At 39.6% G+C, this 20,377-nt stretch overlaps 1 protein-coding gene across 1 annotated transcript in view; it reads right to left on the bottom strand.

The window, feature by feature from the left end:
• The window catches only part of GRIP1 (glutamate receptor interacting protein 1), a 703,482-nt gene that overhangs the window by 175,010 nt on the left and 508,095 nt on the right, over window positions 1–20,377 (bottom strand). Inside the window, exon 3 of the mRNA XM_060164614.1 lies at window positions 2,317–2,452. Within this exon, the coding sequence (XP_060020597.1) occupies window positions 2,317–2,420 (104 nt within the window). The 5' untranslated portion in view covers window positions 2,421–2,452. The remainder of the gene's footprint in view (window positions 1–2,316; window positions 2,453–20,377) is intronic.

Below are 20,377 nucleotides of genomic sequence, written 5' to 3'. Positions count from 1 at the left end.
GTCGCCTCAGTGGACCCCTCCTTTCCGCAGGCCAGTCTGACCACACTTCCCTCTTCCCCATCATGGATAAGCATGCAAGCCCAGGATGCCGACGCAGCTGGAGTCCCGGCTCCTAGGATGTGGCTGGTTCCTAAGAGCGGGTGAGCAGCGGAGGGTGGATGAGAGGGACTCAGTGGATCCCTCTTCTCACGCTGACTGCACACTTCGGAAGTCCTGTACTGGGTCTGCTGCTGTCTCCAATTTCTTCCTAACCCTCTACCTCTTTTACTTTTAAGGAGCACCGTAAAACAAAATAAAGAGAAAGTTATCTTTAGTTGCTCTGCCCATAAAGAGGTGGTGCTCTTGGGGCAGATTATCCAGATCCTGGACCCACTAGAATTTTCCCTTTCTTCTCATTCCCTCTCATTTTTGCTGCCTGCCTTTTGGACATTTCACCACTTTGGGTATCTTCACTGGGAGTGTGTCCAGGGCCAACCAGAGGGTGAGCTTATTTTGCTATTTACTGCTTATAGCAGGACTAATAAAAAAAAGTATTGGTGAAGAAGAAAGTGCAACGAAAGTACTGGCTTTCAGTAACATTCTCCTCTCTTCACCATCGTAATAGAACCTTGGCTACTCTGGGGCTTTTAGTCAAACTCTACTTTTAAACCAAGAGCAGGCAGCAAGAACTATGACAGGACTTAATTCAATAATATTTTCTCCCCAGAGAAAAATACCAAGTTCATTTGTTTTACATAAACCCAGCTCCAATCGTTCTTCCTTCGAAGCCTCCGTCATCCGTTCTAGCCAGCAGTACGTGTTGTCACTCTTACCTCAGGTTTACTGACTGACACTTATTTGGCAACTTAATTGCCTAATGCTCTGTGACAACCCTTAAGTTGTTGCTTTTTACTATTATGCAATGCGATTATTGCTCCCAAACTTTTCATGTTTTTTATACCTTATTTCCCCCAATAGATTATAAACCCTCCTAAGGCAGGGATCTTATCTTTACTTATTTTGGTTTACTACCTGTTAAATGGTAGTGGCTTAAAGAATAAATATTTGGTGATCGATAATACTCAACATAGCTGGCACAGCACTACATTTAATTATAGCATCAATACATGTGAAAACCACATTCTTACCCTCTCCCCTGCCAATCACACTTGCTCGAGGGGCTGCATATGCAGAAGCCCTGGAGACAGAGGAAGTCCTAGCATCATGGATTGGCCACGACTGTTAAAAGTTAAAGGAGGCTATGATGTGGAAAGAAATCTCTTAAAAATCATACAGGAAAAGAACATAAGAAAGAATTTATATATGTATCACTGAATCTGTGGTACAGCAGACGTTAACACAACATTGTAAATCAACTGTCCTTCAATCACAAAAAAAATAAAAATGCAAAAAAAAAAAAGAAAAAAAACCCGAAGGAAGGAGACTAAGGTGCTTGTGTTGACATCAGCCTGTTTTACAAACAATTCCCCAGATCATGGAGCAATCAACTGGATTGAGCTTATAAACTGTACCAACAGGTTGATCATGGAAAGTAATCACTATTTCAGGTGACACTTTATAAGTTAAGAACTCTAAAACTTAATTTGTGCTTATGTGGACACAAATATTGGTGTCCAGGATTTAAGGGACATTAACCTCACTTTGAATGAAACCTGGGCATTCCACCCCCTCTTTCTGAGGTAGATTTAGAATTTGTCTGCCAAGCACACCTACCGCTGGCCAGCACCCAAGACGTTCTGCTGTCAGCAAGACGCAGTGCAATCTGCAGTTCATCAGAACAAGGACAAAATGAGACCTCCTCACCCAAGCCTTCTGTCCTTTCGGAAACCACCTCTTTGTCTTAACGAAAGGAAAATCTCACAAGTAGAAAAGTTGAGAATATGCAGGAGAAGCAAAATTGGTACTTAGAAACCTGGAGTTGGGCCTCCCTCATTTTCTAGGCTTGTCCTATCCCTCTGTGGCAGCTTCCCCTTATCCACAGCATATGCGTCATCTGTTCCCCATTAGATGATCGGACCATCTCACTCCCACTGCAGCCTGTCTGCTGTTCAGTGGCAATCTGAGGACTAGATCCATACAGACACTTTAAAATTAAAATCTCAGGAGAGCCTGGCTGCTCCTGAGAAGACATGAGAGCTCCCTGGTGATTCCGACACAGGCCAGAAAAGCCATGCTTCTGAAACGTGCCCCCCTATGCTTCTGCCCCGCAGATAGCAGTGTCGTTTGCTTACTAGTGACCTTTTCTGATGGAGCTTTAACGTTTGAATTAATTACATCATGCATTCCTTTTTCTACGTTTCCACACAATGCAGTTACCTAGCAGCAATTCCTCCCTGCCGCAGATTAGATACTCTTGGCTTGCCGTCCTTGTCAATTCCACCCGAGACCGTCAGCCCGAGGGTAGTGCCTTCCTTCTTCATCAGTTCAACCACGGTGGAGCCCTTGAATTCCTCTGTTAAAAGAAAAGCATCTGGTTTAGTAAATGACAGTAGAAGCGCAAGGGGTTGTTTTTGTGGGGGGTGAAGTGACTCCTCTGCATAAACTCTTTGCACTTTTTCTTTTGTGGGAAAAGATCTGCGGTCTCTTTTCCATTGCAACTTGCAGAGTATCTCATAAAGATGAACATACAGGTAAAGTGGAGCAGATATTCCATTACAGGTTATTAAAATGGGTACCAGAGGGGTAGTTCGCTCTAGATTCACAATAGTCTGACATGGCTTATGTACAAGGATAATATTCGCCCTTTGTTTTCTGTCATTCTGAAGTGACTTTCTCTGGTGTCTCTCCTTGTAATTCCAAAGGGAACAATTGAGAGTCGTAAGCCAAGGGGCTAGAACGGAATTTTAAACAATGATACAAAAGCATATAGTGCAGACTCCAAGTTCCCGATACATTTTTGCTGAGGAAACCAGGTGACACAAGAGGAGAGCTTTCTACATGATCAAGAAAAATATTATTGACTTTTTTTTTTGTCTTTCAGAAAACAAAGTACAATAGCTTCATGTTATGACTTACGTCATTTCTTACAAAATGTGTCACAGTATGTTAAAGCAGGGTTGGTCCTCAGAATCCCCAGGGAACTTCTGTTAACCCCCCATTCTCTACTTTCGAAATTTTAAAATCTCACTGATCTTGTGGGGATAATGTCTACGCACCAAGAGAGAATTGATTTTAGGCACTACAGAAAGAAAACTTTAAGACTATCCTTGCTTTCAGAAATAAAAATGCGTCAGTATTTATCTATCCAGAGGCTAACTATGATAAACATTGTTTTACAATTCTCTGTTATGTTATCCCCCTCACTGCATACACTTTCTGGGTAGGGATGGGGAAACTGGACAGTTTTCCAACTCCTCTTGAATCAGGTTATGAATTTCAGGGGTTATGAACTTCTAGGACATCAGAGACACTCATTAAAATTCAAGAACAGACTTCCTTTTTCAAAGTCTAGGACATCAGAGACACTCATATTAAAACTGAAGAACAGACTTTCTTTTTCAAAGTCAAAAAACCGAAAAGATTACTTACACACTTCTGCCCTTTATTACACATGACAGAGTTAATTATAATCTCAAAATTTATGAATGCTTATCATAAAGGTTTTTAAATTGTGGCTGCTGGTCTACTATCCCATTTGTTGATAAAAAAATCAAATCATGTTAGGGAAAGAAATAATCTCTCATCTGATCTCGTGAGAACAGAGTACTTGGGGAAAGAAGGCAAGAGGGAAAGAAGGCAAGATTTCGATGTAATAATCAGTCTAGGCAGGACTTTCAAGATTGCCGGATCCTGTGACCTAAGCAGCCCTGCATACTTCCTTTCTCATGGCAGTTTCATGACACTGTATACATGAGTTGTTACTGCTCTTTAAAATAGAAGCCAAGGAAGAGTCAGTGAGTGTGAGTGATGTCAGCTTCATTTACTACATTTTGAATGAGAGACCAAATAAAGATAGACATTCAAGAAGCAAAATTCTTGTCAAGCCCATAAAAGCACAGGGCCCTTTACATGATTTACCAGGAGCATTTGTAACAAAAGTCCACCACAGTGTGCATTTTACCTAAGCTCTCTTAACACAGAACAGAACAACCCTCTATATATCCCATAAAGACATACATAGGCCCAACTGATGGTTGAAGAGGTCAATTTAACAAACAACCCCTATCAGTCCTCCTTGGCAGAAGGCTAGGCATAAATTATTTTAAAAATAATGTTAATAACTAAAGGAATGAAAATTTCATAATGGATGATGACTTTCCATATTACAGAGACATAATGTATACAACAATTTTACCCAACAAATTATTTGTATTTTCTTTAAATATGTAGATTGACCCTGTATGTTTAAGCACTTGATTATAGAGTTTTACTTAAGGAGTTGGGAGCATGGGTTTTTAAGGGCCTGTCTTAAAGGTCAATCAGAAATGCACAAAGAAGCAACTATCAAATAGTAGTAACAGACAAGTGAGAAATAAGTTTCAATTAGGACGAATTTCATTTGTACTCTGGTTTTCAGGAGTGTGCTTCCTGAAGAGAATGGGATACCAGGACATAAGTGCAGCCTTATGGGACGTGGACAATGCAGTTTCCTCCAGAAGGAAACAGGTCCTTCCCAGGTCCCTGGCTGAATCCTGAAAAGCTAGAAAGGCTAAATTCAATTAGTTTGATTTGATCTCTGTTAAAATACAAATCCATCTGGGCTACTTTTTAAACTGGTAATAGTCAATTACCCTCTTGTTTAAAAATATTTCAAATCTTTCCCCAAGAACTAGTTTAAAAACACAAAAGAAAGAAAATATTAATGTACCAGTTAACTGAGTAACTTGTGTATTCATTGATTCAAGCATTTATTGAGTGCTTACTATGAGTCAGACACTGAAACTCAAAGACGGAAAAAGTCAGAGATGCTTAAAGCCCAGTCACAGAGGCAAGTGAGTCAGAGCACCATGCCACAGTGTTGGTGGTGGGGAAGGCGGCCACAGAGGAGATGGTCCTGGCAACAATGTAAAATGAAAACTTGCTGTTCCAAATGCAACATCTATTTCACAATTTTATCTTCTGTCTAATCTGTCTGTACTTATCAATCAGGATTAGTGGAGAAGAACAGACCTATGGCAGAATCTAAATTAGGCAAAACTCAGGAGTAAAGATAGAATATTGTTGCAAGAAAATGTGCCGAATCACAAGAATGTTAACTGCCAATAAGCATCTCTAGTCCCTAAAGGACTGACTAAATCATTTATGGGCGTTTCCGAAGAAAGGAGAAAAGAAGCAGTTTGGAGAGGGAAGAACGTGTTTCTGGCGTTGGCTTTCTGCTAACCTGCGCTCTCCACTAGACTAATCACTCATTTTATGTCTTTTCTGGTGTTTAATGCTTGCATAATGATCTAATGGCAAGGAGAAATGAAGACAGATGCATTCATTTGCATAAGTTCGCTTGTATATCAAGGCTTACTGAAAAAAGCTCGCAGTTAAACAGTGGAACTTGGGAAAATCAATATATATTGACAGTTTCTTTCTTTGTGATTTAAATTACAAATATCCCTCCCCAAATTAAGAGGATTCTGTAGTAAAGACTGCAGTCTCTCCAAATTAGCAAGCAACACAGGGAACAGATGATACCCAACTGGCAAGGAATGAGACGGTTCTGGATTTGACGGTTTCCTTAATCATCATATTTAATTATCTTCGAAAAGAAATTGCAGGTTTACATCTGTACCAGCACACACTCAACCAACAAGAATCTCACCGATAGAATGAGATTTAGTTGTCTGCTGTTTTAATTTGGGCTTGAAATTCAATCCTCTTAATTACTGAACTCCAGAAAGTTTTAAGAAAAGTAACAATGATACCTGGCAAAAACAAGAGAAGTATGAAAAATTCTTGCAAACAAATAAGAAAATTCCATAACATAGATGGTTAAAAAATTAATATGAAGAAAACCATAGCCTTTTATAAACAAACAACAACTAGTTAGAAGTTAATCACAGAAGAAAAAAAAAACCATTTACAATAGCCAAAAACTAAAATCTCTAAGAAAAAAAATTAATGAAAAATATATAAGATCTCTATGAAGAAAACTTCTGAGGGATATAAAACCAGAACAAATGAAAGGGCATCCCATTCATTCATTCAATAAAAACTTAGCACTTACTATGTGCCAGGCACTGTTCTAGACTTCGGAGGTAGAACTCAACCAAACAGAGAAAATCCCTGTCATCTAGGAACTGATATTCCAGTGGGCTCATAGCCCAGTGTAAAAATATGACAATTCTCCCTAAATTAATCTATAAAGTTCACAATATCAGTAAAAAATGCCACTAGGATTTGGAGGGCACAGCTATATTTTCTATTATTGCAAAAATGGAACATGTATCCTTGCAAAGATTCTGCGAAAAATTATATTCCTAAAGTCTACCAGCTGACAGTTTAATGTTGCTATGAAAGAACAGGAAGAGACTGCCTAGGAAGCCTCCCTGAACGAGGTGATGAACTACGACTGGATGCTACACCACCCTGAGAGAGATAAAAAAATTAACCAGACACCCCGGAAGCAGGGGCCTAGAGTGGGGAGGCTGGCAAAGCCTCTGTGTCTGCCTCCCAAACATTGGTCAGAGTCCGGATCTATTTAGATGTACAAAAGCAAGAAAGAATGAAAAGAAAACACGTATCATAGGCATAGGGTATTCAGAACCCATATTAGAACACCTTAGTGCTTTGTAATACTAAGATTGTAATGTTTTGCATAGAATCAAGGTACAGCATAATAACCTTATTTTGTTCTGTGAAACTTTTGGTATCTAGAAGTTCCTGCCTCATTGATTATTTAAAAAGTATAATTAGGCTTAGAGCAGGAAAGGGGAGTTACCTATAATTTTTGGAAGGTCCCGAAAATTCAGGGGCTAAATGATCAGGGAATTACAAAGTGAACAATTGTAACAACAGCTGCTGAAAGCGGGGAGGCAGACAAAAAGTGATGATTACAACAAAGAGGGATAAGAGCTATGACTAGAGTAAAGAAAGGGCCACCATGGTGCAACCTGGGAGGATCCATCATCAGACTGGGCAAGTCGTGCTCTGGACAGTTCCTCAGAGTTATTCCTGAGCTAGGTCATAAAGAAGGCCTCAGCTCAGCAAATAGAGCGGGGAGGTATTAAAGGCAGAGGAACAAGAAATGGTAGATGATTACATAGGTTCTGGGGAGTGCAAGTCCATCAGTTCAATTTGCACTTTCTCAGTTCTGGCTGCATTTTAGAATCACCTGGGGAGCTTTGAAAATTTTCAATGTGTGAGCCCACCCCAGACCAAGTCGATCAGAATACCACCCCCAATCGATGGGCAATTTTTTTTTTTTTTTTTTTTTTTTGTGGTACGCGGGCTTCTCACTGTTGTGGCCTCTCCCGTTGCGGAGCACAGGCTCCAGACGCACAGGCTCAGCGGCCACGCCTCACAGGCCCAGCCGCTCCGCAGCACATGGGATCCTCCCGGACCGGGGCACGAACCCGTGTCCCCTGCATCGGCAGGTGGACTCCCAACCACTGCGCCACCAGGGAAGCCCGATGGGCAATTTTTTTTAATGCAACTTTTACTTGTGAGATAACTTAATTGAATATTAATTGTAAGATTCCCATGCAGTTGTAAGAGATAATACAGAGAGACCCCCTAGTTCCCTTTACCTTGTCTTTCCCCTATGGTAACCTTTTGCAGAACTGTAATACAATAGTACAGGTAGGATATTGACCTTGATGCAGTCAAGATACAGAACATTTCCATCACCACAAGGATCCCTCGTGTTATCCTTTATAAATCACCCACTACCCTCCTGCCCCAACCCCTTCTTTAAACTCCAGGCAACCCTTACCCCATTCTCTATGTTTATAACTTTGTCATTTTAAGAATGTTAAATAAATGCAATCACACAGTGTGAACGCTTTATGGTTGACTCTTTACACTCAGGATAATTTTCTGGTGATTTATCCAAGTTGTGTGGGGCAAGAATTCCTTTTCCTTGCTGAGTGGTATTCCATGGTATAGATATACAAAAGTTTGTGTCGCCATTTACCTGTTGAAGGACATTTTGGTTGTTTTCAGTTTGGGGCTACTACGAATAAAGTTGCGATAAACATTCATGAATAAGTTTTTGTGTGAACATAAGTATTCATTTATCAGGGATAAATGCCCAGAAGTACAAGTGCTAGGTCATACAGTAGTTGCATATTTAGTTTTCTAATAAACTGTCAAATTGTTTTCCAAGGTAGCGGTACCATTTTACATTCCCACCAGCGGGTGAACGATCCAGTTTCTCTGCATCCTTGCCAGTACTTGACTGTCATTGTTTTTATTTTAGCCATACTGATATGTGTGTTAGTGATATCTAATTATGGTTTTAATTCTTGGGTACTTTGAGCCATTTCTCTAATGGGAAATGTTTAACATTTTTTTGTGTGCACTTATTTGTCATTTTCAAACCCTCTTTGGTGAAATGTCTTTTCATGTCTTCTGCCCATTTTCTAATTAGATTGTTTGCTTTTTTACTGTTGAGTTTTGAGTTCCTCATATATTCTAGATACTAGTCCCCTGTTTGAATATGTGGTTTGCAAATATTTTCTCCAAGTCTGTAGATTTTCTTTTCATCCTCCTAACAAGGTCTTCTGCAGAGCAAACATTTAAGTCCAATTGATCGATCTCTTTTTTTTATGGATTACGCTGTTGTCAAGTCTAAGAACTCTTTGCTGAGACTTAGATCCTGGAAAATTTCTCCCATGTTTCTTCTACAGTTTCGAAAAGTTCTATAATATTATGGTTTACATTTAAGTCTTGTTATCCATTTTAAGTTCATTTTTTACATAAGATGTGAGACTTAGTCAAGTTTCACATAATTTTGCGGGGGGGGAAGAGGGGGATGGGTGTCTAACTGCTCCAGCACTATTTTTTGAATAGTCTGTCTTTTCTCCACTGAATTGCTTTTGCACCTTGTCAAAAATCAGTCTGTTTCTGGGTTCTCTATTCTGTTCTACTGATGTATCTGTCTCTTCACAGATACCATGCAGTCTTCATTACTATATCTATATAAGTCTTGAAATTGGGTAGGCCAATTACTCCTATTTCATTGTTTTTTTTTTTTAAATTGTTTCAGCTCTTTTGGTTCCTTTGCCTTTCCATATAAATATTAGAATAATCTTGTCTATATCTATAGAAACTTTTGTGGGTATTTTGATAGGATTTGGATTAAGGCTGTACGTCAATTTGGAAATAATAGACATCTTTACTATGTTGAGTCTTCCAATCCATAAACATAATATATCTCTTCAAATTATGTAGAAACTTCTTCGATTTCTTTCATCAGCATTTTGTAGTTTTCAGCATACAAGCCCTATACATGTTTTGCTGGTTTTACACCAAAGTATTTCATTTTGGGAAGAACAACTGCAAATGGTACTGTATTATTAATTTCGATGTACACGTGTCCATTGCTACTATACAGAGATACAATTGATTTCTGTATATTTGTCTCATATATTGTGGCCTCACTGAACTCACTTAACAGTTCTAGGAAGTTTTTTTTTTTGTAGATTCCTTAGGGTTTTCTATGTAGACAATCATGCCACCTGCAAGAAAGGACAGTTTTTATTTGTTTCCAATCTATATGCCTTTTATTTCCCTTTTTTGCCTAAAGCACAGGCTAGAACTTCCAGTACTATGTTGAATAAGAGTGGTGAGAATGGATATCCTTGCTTTCTTCCCTATCTTAGGGGAAAAGCATTCAGTGTTTCATCAGGTATTACGTTACCTGTAGGTTTTTTGTAGATTATCAATTTGAGGAAATTCCCCTCTATTCTTATTTTTCTGAGTTTTTATCATGAGTTTGAAATTTGCCTATGATGATGTGATTTTTCTTCTTTAGTCTGAAAATGTAGTGGATTACATTGATTGATCTAATATCGATCCAATCTTGCATTCCTAAAATAAACTCCACTTGCTTATGGTATATAATTCTTTTTATACATTGCTGAATTTTATTTGCAAATATTTTGTTAAGGAATTTTTTTGCATCTATATGCATGAGGGATATCATCTGTAGATTTCTTTTTTTCCTTCTTCGGTTTGGGTATCAGGGTAATAATACTAGCTTCATAAAATGAACTGAGAAACACATCCTTTCCTCTTCTATTTTCTGGAAGAGACTGTGTAGAGTTGGTGTTTATTCTTTTTAAAATATTTGTGTAATTTTCAATGAAGCCATCTGGGTCTGGACATTTCTTCTTTTTGGAGTTTTTAAATTACAAATTCATTTCCCTTAATAGTTACAGGGCTATTCAAATGATCTATTTCAGGTTCAGTGAGTTGTGGTAGTTTGTGCTCTTCAAGGAACTGGTCCATTTCAATCAGATGATAATCCTTGCAGGTGGGGAACTGGGCATTGTTTTTTTTTTTTTTTGCGGTACACAGGCCTCTCACTGTTGTGGCCTCTCCTGTTGCGGAGCACAGGCTCCGGACGCACAGGCTCAGCGGCCATGGCTCACGCACCCAGCCGCTCCGCAGCATGTGGGATCCTCCCGGACCGGGGCATGAACCCGTGTTCCCTGCATCGGGAGGCGGACTCCCAACCACTGCGCCACCAGGGAAGCCCGGCATTGGTATTTTTTAAACCTCTCCAGGTGATTCTTAAATGTAGTCAAGATTGAGAGACACTGATTTTGGGCTTAGTGCATGAGGAAAGATTGGTGGTGGAAATCAGGCTGGGAAGCAAACAAAGGAAGTGCTCAGCTTTGAGTTTTAGAAAAGTTTTAGCCTGTTATTAGCATAAAGCAGTAGATTTGGTAATGATGACATGAACTGTTGGGGAGGAAGGCATTAGATTTGGATCAAGGAGAACCATTAGAAGGTCACTGCAGTACTATAAGGTATTAATTAAGTTAGGCTAGGTTGTGTCAACAAATTCAAAAACGAACAATGGCTCAACCACAACAGAAGCTTATTCCACTCATATATTTACAAGCCTGCAGTGGGTGTTCCCAATCAGCAGTCTGCTCCCCTTCACACAGAGATTCAGGGATCTCTGCTCTTTTCCATTTTGTGACTCTGTCATCCCCCAGGGATCTGGTTCCCAAAGTGTGCACAAGGTGCCTCAAGGTTTCAAAGTGAACTCATGGGAGCAAGGTGGAGTATCTTAAAAATGTGAAGGAATTACAGCCATGTGTGATATCAGTTGGGCACCCCACCACCTACTAGCAGTTTTGTTCAACATTAGAACACACAACCCTGCTTTTGGTGATGGCTTATCTTTCCAAAGCTGGGTTTTTTGGTGGTTTCTATGACAAAAAGGAAGTTCTGTGTGAAAGTCAATGAGGAACAGGAAATGAGTTGGTCAGTATTTCATTTGATTTGAAGGTTTGAGAAACTGTGCAGTGCCTAACAAGCACACACATGCCATTACTAAGTATTTGTGATTCTTTAAATTTATACGTCTTATATTTCTTCAAATGGCTACGAAATGGTTAGGAGATAATATGTATTATGTTGTTTGGACCTAACTACTTAATAAGTGGAACTACTGACATTTCACTTGACTTAGAGGTGCTGTGAAAAAATTACTGAGACCTCAAGGGCTCTGTGAACCGAGAAAGTTTGAGAACTTCTGCCTTAGGACTTTATCTTGTCTGCATTTCCCTGGGGGAAGGGGAGAAAGCTCTCAAAAGCCACCACTGGCCTGCTTCTGTTCACATCCCCAGGGCAAGAACTTGTTCCATGTCCACACCTAACTGCAAGGGAGGCTAAGAATTGGAGTGTGGACAGATGCCAAGGCAATGAGGGAAGCGTAGACTTGGGGAGGCAGGTAGGCAACACACGAAAAACTGAAATCCATCGGTAGCTATGTGGATGGCATGAACTCCAGGTACACCGAGGAAGAACTTCCCTGAGTTAGAGACAAATTAGTGTGTGGGGAGTGAGGAACTAGGACAGACAAGAGGATCTCAAGATTTCCACCTTGTTTGACTAGGAATCTAGAAAACAGAGGAAGGGAATCCAGAAAAGAGAGGAAGTTTGTGTTGTTGAGACTGATTGGAGAGGGCAAAGTCATGTGATATAATGCCAGTTAGAGAGAAACCAAATGAGATTTAAGTACTAGGGAAAAACCTAGTCTTAGAATAGTTTTTGTCACACCCCAAAGGGTCTGTAAGACCCTCACCTTAGAGCCATATCACAAAAAGAAAAAGACGCATTTTAAAAGCAACCACCAGGACTTCCCTGGTGGCGCAGTGGTTAAGAATCTGCCTGCCAATTCAGGGAACACGGGTTCGATCCCTGGGCCAGGAAGATCCCACATGCTGTGGAGCAACTAAGCCCGTGCGCCACAACTACTGAGCCTGTGCTCTAGAGCTCACGCACCACAACTACTGAGCCTGTGTGCCACAAGTACTGAGGCCGTGTGCCACAACTACTGAAGCTTGCACCCTAGAGCCCGTGTGCTCTGCAACAAGAGAAGCCACCGCAATGAGAAGCCCACACACCGCAACGAAGAGTAGCCCCTGCTCGCCACAACTAGAGAAAGCCTGCACGCAGCAACGAAGAGCCAACGTGGCCAAAAAAAAAAAAAAAAAGCCATGTAACAGCAACCACCATTGGCACATTCAGCAAAATAGACCCTGGGAGCTCTTTACTTATTGAAGTTCCATTCACTAGATTTTTAAAAGTATATCATAAACAGTAAAATAGAAATACTATTGATAAAAATAGTATTTTTTATTGAATAAAAAATAAATAGTATATTTTATTAAATAAATATAATACCAAGAGTATTAAAAATACTATTCATATATTTATTGTATAAATACTTTATACAGTAAGTCACAGATTTTTAAATGCTAGTGACAGAGATAGTGTTCTGTTCCCTCCTGTATCTCCAGCGCCTAGAATGGCACCTGGCACTGTGGTAGGTGCTTCCTGGGAGCTACTGAACGAATGGGCATGTCAGTCCCAACACAGGGAATTATGAGCTGGAGATGAGCATCGGCTTGTGGCAAACAGAATTCTTGCTGGATGGTGCCAAAGCAAAATGATAAAGCAGCAGAATTTGAACAGAAGCAGACAGAGTTATTTCTCTAAGCTTCTTTGGTTGATTATTTTTTACCATTGCCTTCATAAGGGCGACTGAGGCTCATACCAGAATACTATAGCTATTCCTGTGTATTACTTTTGAAGAGAATATTATTGCTCACAATGCAGTCTTATCTGTATATTACTTTTAGTGGTGCCACCAGGATGTTTATCCCCCTCAGGAAATAAACAGATGCTTTTTCCAATACTCATTTCAAGTTCCTTCTAACATCCCCTGCTTCAGCAAAGCTGTCGGGCTCAAAGCTGGGTTTCTGTGATGAATGGCTGCATTTTCTGTCTCAGTTCTTGCCACCCAGACTAGCAGGGAAAGGTCTTCTGGCGCTTTCCACCTTTGTATAGCGACATGAAGGATGTACCATAGTTTTTCTCATCCCCTGGGAATCTGAACATAAGTTAGATTCGTGGCAGGGATGTACAGCACATAAATATTACCTCCCACAAATATTCATGTGAAACAAAATCATGATAGGTATTTATCTCCCACAGTGATGGGAGGGCTGGATTAATATCTGTAAGTTTCTCAGATCACCTCAAGAGAAAGAGGATACACAAATATGCGGTACCAGCCACAAAAATCTGACACTCCTGAAAGTACGCGACGTCTAGATCAGCATTTAAAAGAACAGATAAAGCAGAAATGTGGACTCTTGGTGCAATTGACTCAGATATAGTACGTCTTTTGAGTCATTTAGAAGAAATATCAGTGCTTTTAAATTATGGCAATACTAGGATTCTTTCAGTTTTCCACTGTTCCAAAATCAATAATTTAATTGTCCAAATTTTCTATTAAGCTTCCCAGTGTAACAACTTATAAGTTATTTAATTTTTTTTCAATCTTAATTTCCTTATCTGAAACAGGGATAATAAAAGTACCTACCCTTATGTGAAGAAAAGGGAACCCTCCTACACTGTTGGTGGGAATGTAAATTGGTGCAGCCGCTATGGAGAACACTATGGAGGTTCCTTAAAAAACTAAAAATAGAGTTACCATATGACCCAGCAATCCTACTCCTGGGCATATATTCATAAAAAGCTCTAATTCAAAAAGATATATGCATCCCAATGTTTACAGCAGCACTATTTACAAGAGCTTAGACATGGCAACAATCTAAATGTCCACTGGCAGATGAATGGATAAAGAAGATGTGTGTGTGTGTGTGTATATATATATATATATATATATATATATATACACACACACACACACACAATGGAATATTACTCAGCCCTAAAAAGAATGCAGTAATGACTCTTGCAGCAAAATGGATGAATCTAGAGATTATGATATTAAGTAAAGTAAGCCAAAGACAAATATCATATGATATCATTTATATGTGGAATCTAAAATAACAGTAGAAATGAACTTATTTACAAAACAGCAATAGAGTCACAGATGTAGAAAACAAACCTATGGTTACCAGGGGGGATGGGGGGGAGGGATAAATTAGGAGGATAGCATTAACATATACACACTACTATATATAAAATAGATAACCGACAAGGACCCACTGCATAGCACAGGGAACTATACTCAATATTTTGTAATAACCTATAAGAGAAAAGAATCTGAAAATGAATGTGTGTGTGTGTGTGTGTATATAAATATAAATATATATATACATAAAAAACTGAATCACTTTGCTGTACACCTGAAACTAACACATTGTAAATCAACTGTACTTCAATAAAAATACATATCTTCAAATAAAGTTGTATAATTTTTGCTATAAAATATTTACTGCTTCTCATACACCACTCTCTGCTCTTGCTTTTAGATCAAGCATAAGAATTTGTTTTTAGAATATAAGTCAAGGGTATGGTTCCTAGAGAACCATGTGGTGGCGTCTGGAATCACTGAGATATGTACATTCCTGTGCACACGCGTGCGTGTGGGCACACACACACCTGGCCCAGATAAGCACACACACCACACCACCACATTCATGATGAGGAGGCCCTGGAAACAACACAACATTGTAAATTAACTATACTTCAATTTTTAAAAATGGTTTCAAAAAAGTACCTACCTTTAGGGTGTTGTGAAGATTAAGTGATAAAATTCTCATAAGGGACTTACTATAGTACCTGCCACATAGTAAGTGTTCAATATATATGTTAGTCACGGTATTACGGTTGTCAGCATTATTATTATTTGGATATAGGAAAATTCTAGATATGTAGTTGCCAATCTTCTGCTGTATTTTGATTGTTATGAATAGAAGACAAAACAATTAGCAGCAGTATTCAACCACTTGTGGAATCACAGATTCCTTTGCGAATCTAAAGAAAGCCTCTTCCCAGAAAAATTTTGTCTACAGTTTCAGGGGAATTCATGGATACCCTGAACTCTATCCATGTACTCTACACAGAAATCCTGAAGATCTTAAGTCAGATCAGATTTGAGCAATGTGAAAATCAAAGTATATCCTCTGCTAGGCTGACATAAACTGTGCGCATGTCAGGTAGGGAGTCATGAAACAGCAAATAATGTCAAACCTATCAGTGACATGTTCCTACATAGTCATCTAAAAATCAAGATGAAACCATATTCAAGACATCAGAAACAGGAAGTGACTCACCTCGGTGAAACTCCCCTGATTCCTGAGCAGGACCGCCCAAGGGGTGGACATTTATATCTGAGAATCCGTAAGGACCAGCAAAAGGCACTGGCCAGGAGATCCAATGATTGCACTTGTCTTAAGAGCTCCAGGCAATTTTGCTTTGGGAAGGCTCCCAATCTGCAGCTTTTTACTTGCAGGTGGTTGTACTCACATTTTTAAAGTTGTTGACATGATTGAAACCTGGATTCTACAAGTGAAACTAAGCAACTAGCACAGCTAACTTTGAAATGACTCTGATCTTCAATGTTCTCCTAGAGAAGCTAACTGCATCCTTACAGCTACTTGTGGATCATTTTGGTCCAAAAACATTTTGTGAGCATCTGTTATTGTCAGACTCTGTGCTAGGGGCTAGCATTTCCAAGACCCATAATCACAGCCTCTACCTTTCTGCATTCTAAATGTCTAAGCGACAAATGTCTATACTTTCAATGAAATGTGGTTGGTGCACAGCATGGCCTGGGAGCCTGAAGAATAACAAACAGTTCAATCCGGGGTCCTGGGGAAGCCCCTGTAGGCTATGGATGTGTATTTGGAGGTTTAAATACTTTCTTTAGGGGAGAGTAGGAAATTTACTTGCAATATTACTATCATTTCCATCCAATAGTCGGAGAAATTCGAGGTATCAAGATTTGCTTAGCAAATTAATGAGATATTGCTGGGGGAGGCTCTTTTATTTTTGCATGACTTTTAGGATATCCTTTTGGCTAGTATCTTATATTAAATAACTATTTAGATATGAAAACGCAGAGCTCCCATGCTAGGGTTAGAGTGATCAGATGGTCTGGTCTGGGAGCTCAGCTGAACAAGGGATGAGAAATATGTCTTGTTCAGCTGGGTGAGTGAGAAGAAAAAAAACACTCTGTAAGCAAAGGAAAACCCTGAAATTCGAAAAGATTCATGCACCCGCATGTTCATAGCAGCACTATTACAGTAGCCAAGACATGGAAGTAACCTAAATGTCCATCGACAGATAAATGGATAAAGAAGATGTGGTATATATGTACAGTGGAATATTAGCTGTAAAAAGAATGAAATAATGCCATTTGCAGCAACATGGATGGACCTAGAGATTATCATTCTAAGTGAAGTAAGTCAGATAGAGAAAGACAAATACCACATGATATCACTTATACGTGGAACCTAAAATATGATACAAATCAACATATCTATGAAACAAAAACAGACCCACAGACATAGAGAACAGACTTGGTGGTGGCCAAGGGGGAGGGGGAGGTAAGGGAGGGAAGGAATGGGAGTTTGGGATTAGCAGATGCAAACTATTACACGTAGAATGGATAAACAACACGGTCCTACTGTATAGCACAGGGAACTAGATTCAATATCCTGTGACAAACCATAATGGAAAAGAATAAGAAAAAGAATATATATGTATAACTGAGTCACTTTGCTGTACAGCAGAAATTAACACAACGTTGTAAATCTACTATATGTCAACAAAATTTAAAAACAAAAATTCAAAAAAAAAAAGAAAAAGGAAAACCCTGAGACAGACAGACATTAGGTAGGGCTGCACTGGAAGCTAGTGAGAGTAAGTCATCAAGGAGTTAGGAGCTTAGCTAGTGCCCAAGACAGGGAGCTAAACACTGTTGAGGGACCGTTGTGTCTTCAAAGACAATTAAAAGAACAATGCTTGGGGGGAACATTCTTTCTGCCTGAAAAGGAAATGAAGGGAGGATAAACTTCAACAGGAAATCAGACTTCTTGAATAATCAGGACAAAATGGGACTTAGAGCTACACCTGCTTGGCCTCCTCCTTCCATGGAGACCAAAGTACCCATGAGTCTACCATGAGTGAGATAACTGGATTGAAGAGAAAAATTAAAAGGAAGAAATCCCTGACACCGTTTAAGATTATCCATCCTTTTAAGGCAGTTAATAACGCTCAAAATGGTTCACATCTGTCATCTAATTTAACCTTCAGCATAACCCTGCGAAGAGGATAACACTTCCATTTTATAAATCAGGAAACTTGAGACTTGAAAATTGGTTTGTGAGGCAGAAATCTGTATCTGTTTTAGGTGCATGGGATTGCCTTCTCATATAACTGAATGCTATAAATGTTCAGACCATCATAAAGTAATTGCTAAACAATGGATGCAAAAACATGTAGATGAAATACTACTGAGAAAGGAGCTGAAAAATAAGGCCAGCCTTAGGCCAACTCCAAGCCACCAGGGCAACAGCAAATCAGTAAATCCATCCCTGTCATTTTGTTACAGATGTCACAGGCATTTATTTGACTCTCTTGTTTTATGAGGCTTGATCCATTTCAAAGGAACAGATGGAAAACTGCAGTCACTGCAGATAACTAAGAGGCAAGGCATCAAGGGAGCCCTGTGGACTCTCCATGGAGAAGGCAAGCAGCCTGTTGCAGTGAGTTTCCGTTTTATTAGAGCCCTACTGAGACCCCGCTGGAATCCAGAACTGGAGGAGGCCGCCCACGTCAAGGACAGCTCCCCCATCCTACACCTACATCCTCCCTGTCAGCTTCCTCCACCCTGACAAGGAGGGTAGCCTTCTTTCCTGGTCCCTCTCCTGGTCCAGTTCTTTTTTCCTGCTCTACTTGAGAGACAACATATTCTTGTCTCAAGGGAAAGGCTCCCCCTTAGGGTGAGCAGCAAGGAAGTGAGCAGACCCACCAGAGTCATTATTATTTCCTTCGCTCAGTCCATACTTGTATTAGTACATCAACTGTCATATATAACACCACCTTATCCAACTATCTTGTAGCCTCAATCTGAGTATGAAATGTTTCAGTCCTTTCCATCCATCCATCTATCCCTCTCTTCATCTACCCCTCCTTCATCCATCCATCCATCCATCCATCCATCCATCCGTCCATCCTTCCGCTGGAAAAATCTAACGATCATTTGCTGAATGGTAGGCACCTTGCTACCTTGCAGTAAACAAGACAGACTTCATCGTTGCCCTCAGGAGTTTATATTCTAGTAGGAAATGCAGATCCCAAGCAATTAAAAAATAATAACAAACCTGATTAGTGATGATTAGTGAAATAAAGAGTGAGGGTTCTAGTCTGGGGCTAACTAGGGAACAACTGCTTGAAAAATATTTGCAGCTAGTTCCTTATGCCCTGGAAAGATCAGCCATATTGCCTTGGGCAAGTCACTAAACACTCTCTGGGTATTAATCTCTGAACTACAAAATGAGAGAATAGAACTAAATGGTTTAAAAAGTACCACATTTCATTGACTCCAAGACACCAGCACTTTTAAGGAACGCTATTGTTTTATTTACCACTAAGAAATGCTGCCAATTAAATTACAACATAATGCTTTCTTACCACTAAGTTTAAAATTGTTTTGTACTTACAAATGAACTCCAAGTGCATACATAAGAAGGAAGATGTAAGTTAAAGTCAGTTAAGGGACTTCTGTATCTTCTTCACATTCACTTTCTGAACCAGTGTCACTGATGTCTTTATTTGTCATATGACGTTGTCCTCTGGACCTCAAGGACACTGATGATGCCAATTTCTGAGAGAGGGCTATGTTCCTGTCTCTTGGTCTTTCTTCCAAGCTGCTGAGACCCCTTTTGGCAAGTTGTGATGCTTATGCTTCCTTGATCTTCCCCCAAAGTGTCAACAGAATGTTTTAGACAACAGTGCATGTTCCTGACTCAAATGGTCCTTAAATGATTTATTGCCTGAAACTTCAAGGGGTTGCATTTATCCAATCATATTACCAGGAATTACAACCAAGTTAAGAGCGTGCACAGGTGATAACGATGACATCACAACCACTGCAGGTTCAAGAACAACTGTAAGGTGCATCCTGGTTTCATGGTAGTTAAAATGGGGGGGGGGCGGTCTTCAAATAAATGAAATACAGTGTTTCTCCAAATTCCCCTTTCAACTGAAGTTCTTAGGTACCCAAGGAAGGAGGAGGCCACATGGACACAGTTCTAACTAAATCCCTTGTCCTAACTTCAGCTCCTCCTATCTGTTTTCTCTTCTGTTTCTCCATATAAGATTTTGTTTCCAAAGAAGTTTCTACTGGGAAAAAACAGGTGTGAACCCACTCTCAGCTCTGGCATTCTGTAAGTCTGTAATAATAATGCACAGCTAAAGCTACTGACTCAAGCTTCTAGGACCTTCACTGCCACAGGCTTCTTCTAAAGCCTTGGTAGAGGTCCTAGCAAGGTGTTCACATGGTCACATGGTTTTGTAAAATCTTAAAAAGACATTTTTGTATTTTTTTCCTTAAAAAGCTGCCTACCCTCAAATTGTATAAGCTTTGGGTACCACAAAAACCTATATTTTCCTTTGATCACACCATTTTACATCTCTATACCACTTGAAGAGGCGTCTAGCAGTGTCACATTTTCTCATTTGATTCTCACAGAAACCCAGCATCTTAAAGATGAAAACACAGAAGCTTTTCAAGGTTAGATGATTTGCCTAAGGACACCGTATCAGGCAACGCATTTTGCTAGAACTTAAAGCCAGGTGCTCTCAACTCTGAATTCAGTCTTCTTTTCACAACATCACTTTGGTTAACATGGGTTGCCTTGGCTTGGTAGGTTGCCAAAGTGACTCTCGCCAAAAAAAAAAAAGTTCCAAATTCTAACAAAAAATTCTAAGACTGTTTTTCTTTTTC

This window comes from Lagenorhynchus albirostris, chromosome 11, assembly GCF_949774975.1.
Source record: "Lagenorhynchus albirostris chromosome 11, mLagAlb1.1, whole genome shotgun sequence".
NCBI classification, from domain to species: Eukaryota; Metazoa; Chordata; class Mammalia; order Artiodactyla; family Delphinidae; genus Lagenorhynchus; species Lagenorhynchus albirostris.
Note: the sequence above shows the minus strand (reverse complement) of the source record. Positions and strands in the feature narration are given on the sequence as shown.